At 44.2% G+C, this 2,534-nt stretch overlaps 1 protein-coding gene across 1 annotated transcript; it reads left to right on the plus strand.

Annotated features, from left to right (window-relative positions):
- The first annotated feature begins 1,238 nt into the window (after positions 1-1,238).
- Positions 1,239-1,945, plus strand: LOC123095199 (histone H2B.1). The gene has a single exon (XM_044517007.1). The coding sequence runs from the start codon at positions 1,330-1,332 to the stop codon at positions 1,792-1,794; it is 465 nt and encodes a 154-aa protein (XP_044372942.1). The 5' UTR covers positions 1,239-1,329; the 3' UTR covers positions 1,795-1,945.
- Positions 1,946-2,534: the final 589 nt, after the last annotated feature.

The raw sequence follows: 2,534 nt of genomic DNA on the forward strand, positions 1-2,534 counted from the left end.
TTTCGTGGCACTCCTTTTCCTTCCATATTTAATAGTAACAATTTTCAATAATAAAATGGACAACTATGTAGATTCTTCGTATTACTCACTCCGTCTAGAAATATTTGTCGTCAAAATAAATGAAAGAAGATGTATCTAGATGTATTTTAGTTCTAGATACATCTCTTTTTATCTATTTTGATGACAAGTATTTTCGGACGGAGGGAGTACTTTTTATGGGGAAGCTCAAGTTCATGGTGTTCCCACAATTTTTTCAATTTTGTTGCCACAAACTCCTATTGCCATTTTATAGAAAATACTTTAAAATGTATTTAAAACAGTACTCACATGCATAAAATTCAAATAAAAAATACATCTAAACAACATGAGTATATGGGAAAATATATCATCGCGCCATCCATTCTCCGAAATCAAATTCTGCCGTTCCAATGTCCCTTGCTTGTCTTTTCCAAAACAAAACAAAAAATACCGTACACGGTTTTTGCCACCACAGCTATAGACGCACCGCAGCAAATCTGGATCGTTGCAAGCAATATCGAACGAACGGTTCATACGATGCCATGTCACGGATCCACGGCACCCACAATTCCACCAGTCAGCGCTGACCTCTCTCCCACTATAAGGCTGGTCACAATGGGCAAGAACATAGTCTAGTAACTTACACACTTCCCTAGACTATGTTACTATCTCCACAGTGGGTAGGAACATCTATGTAGTGTCATGCAACAATGTATTTATTAGGTTATAGACTCATTGTTTCTTGGAGTGTGTGATGTTCCGGTAACTTAGCTAGTTACCACAAACACCTCTCTCTTCATTAAATATGTGACACATAAGCAAAGTTGTATTGGAGTGTGTGATGTTACTCCTAAGTTCCTCCCCATTGTGACCAGTCACAATGGGGAGGAACTTAGGAGTAACATCACACACTCCAATACAGGTCACAATGGGAAGGAACTTAGGAGTAACATCACACACTCCAATACAACTTTGCTTATGTGTCACATATTTAATGAAGAGAGAGGTGTTTGTGGTAACTAGCTAAGTTACCGGAACATCACACACTCCAAGAAACAATGAGTCTATAACCTAATAAATACATTGTTGCATGACACTACATAGATGTTCCTACCCACTGTGGAGATAGTAACATAGTCTAGGGAAGTGTGTAAGTTACTAGACTATGTTCTTGCCCATTGTGACCAGCCTAAACCTAGCACCGTGCTCCTTCTTTCCTCAACTCCAATTCCAAATCCCCCACACACCTTCCCGTGCGCACGCAACTCTCCACCGCAGCACCCAATCCCCACCCGTCTTTCCGGAGCAGCGATGGCCCCCAAGGCGGAGAAGAAGCCGGCGGCGAAGAAGCCCGCGGAGGAGGAGCCCGCGACGGAGAAGGCCGAAAAGGCCCCGGCCGGAAAGAAGCCCAAGGCCGAGAAGCGGCTGCCGGCTGGCAAGAAGACCGCCTCCAAGGAGGGCGGCGGCGAGAAGAGGGGCCGGAAGAAGGGCAAGAAGAGCGTCGAGACCTACAAGATCTACATCTTCAAGGTGCTGAAGCAGGTGCACCCCGACATCGGCATCTCCTCCAAGGCCATGTCCATCATGAACTCCTTCATCAACGACATCTTCGAGAAGCTTGCCGGCGAGGCCGCTAAGCTCGCCCGCTACAACAAGAAGCCCACCATCACCTCCCGGGAGATTCAGACCTCCGTCCGCCTCGTCCTCCCCGGGGAGCTCGCCAAGCACGCCGTCTCCGAGGGCACCAAGGCCGTCACCAAGTTCACCTCCTCTTAGATTCCATTGCCTGTATCCAATAGCTGTTCGCCCTGGTTATCGCCAAGTAGAAGCAGTGCTAGTGCTGGATGGGAGTTGCTGAATGCTTGCCGATGCTTCGTTTGCTGTAAGAAAAGAATTATGAATCTATGGTGCCTCTTTTGCAAGCTGAGATTTAGTAACGTCGCTTATGATCTGACTGTTGTTTGCTTTTCTGCTCTTCTGAACCGAATTGTGCCACGGGACTGAACACTTGTATTGTTAATGTTAGGTTTCAGTTCCTTGAAACTTTTTGGATTGGTTGCATGAGTTTATGAGTACCGCTGTGTTCATGTCAAGATAATGATGAGCAACATCAACGCCATGATTTTGCCTTGCTCCTGCTTTTGGTTTGTAACTCTAGAAGTTAGCATTGCTTTTCAATTAGTTTGCAGCACCTTGTTGACACTATTAAATTTTCAAGTTTGACAATTGCTGTAATTTGTATTTGCAGCATCAGTATCATCTAGTAGTTGGTTAATAGTCTGCTGCCTGTAGTTGTTGACTTGGTGTGTCAGTATCATGGACTAGTAATTTTTTATCTACCGACTGTTGTGCTTGTAGGGTTTGGACTTCAAATGGAATGTGAAATATCCGCACTGAACTGAAGAAGTCAGAACTTTGTGACTTGAGACGACAGTATTATGTCAGAAATTGCCTTATTGCTTTTGCAACAAACATGAAGTTTAAGTGGAATTTATAACACTGAAGCAAAGGAACAT

Source organism: Triticum aestivum, chromosome 4B (assembly GCF_018294505.1).
Source record: "Triticum aestivum cultivar Chinese Spring chromosome 4B, IWGSC CS RefSeq v2.1, whole genome shotgun sequence".
Taxonomy (NCBI): Eukaryota; Viridiplantae; Streptophyta; class Magnoliopsida; order Poales; family Poaceae; genus Triticum; species Triticum aestivum.

Bases quoted from the DNA above. Each gene is read 5' to 3' on its own strand.
- LOC123095199 (XM_044517007.1), top strand. From the start codon at position 1,330: ATGGCCCCCAAGGCGGAGAAGAAGCCGGCGGCGAAGAAGCCCGCGGAG.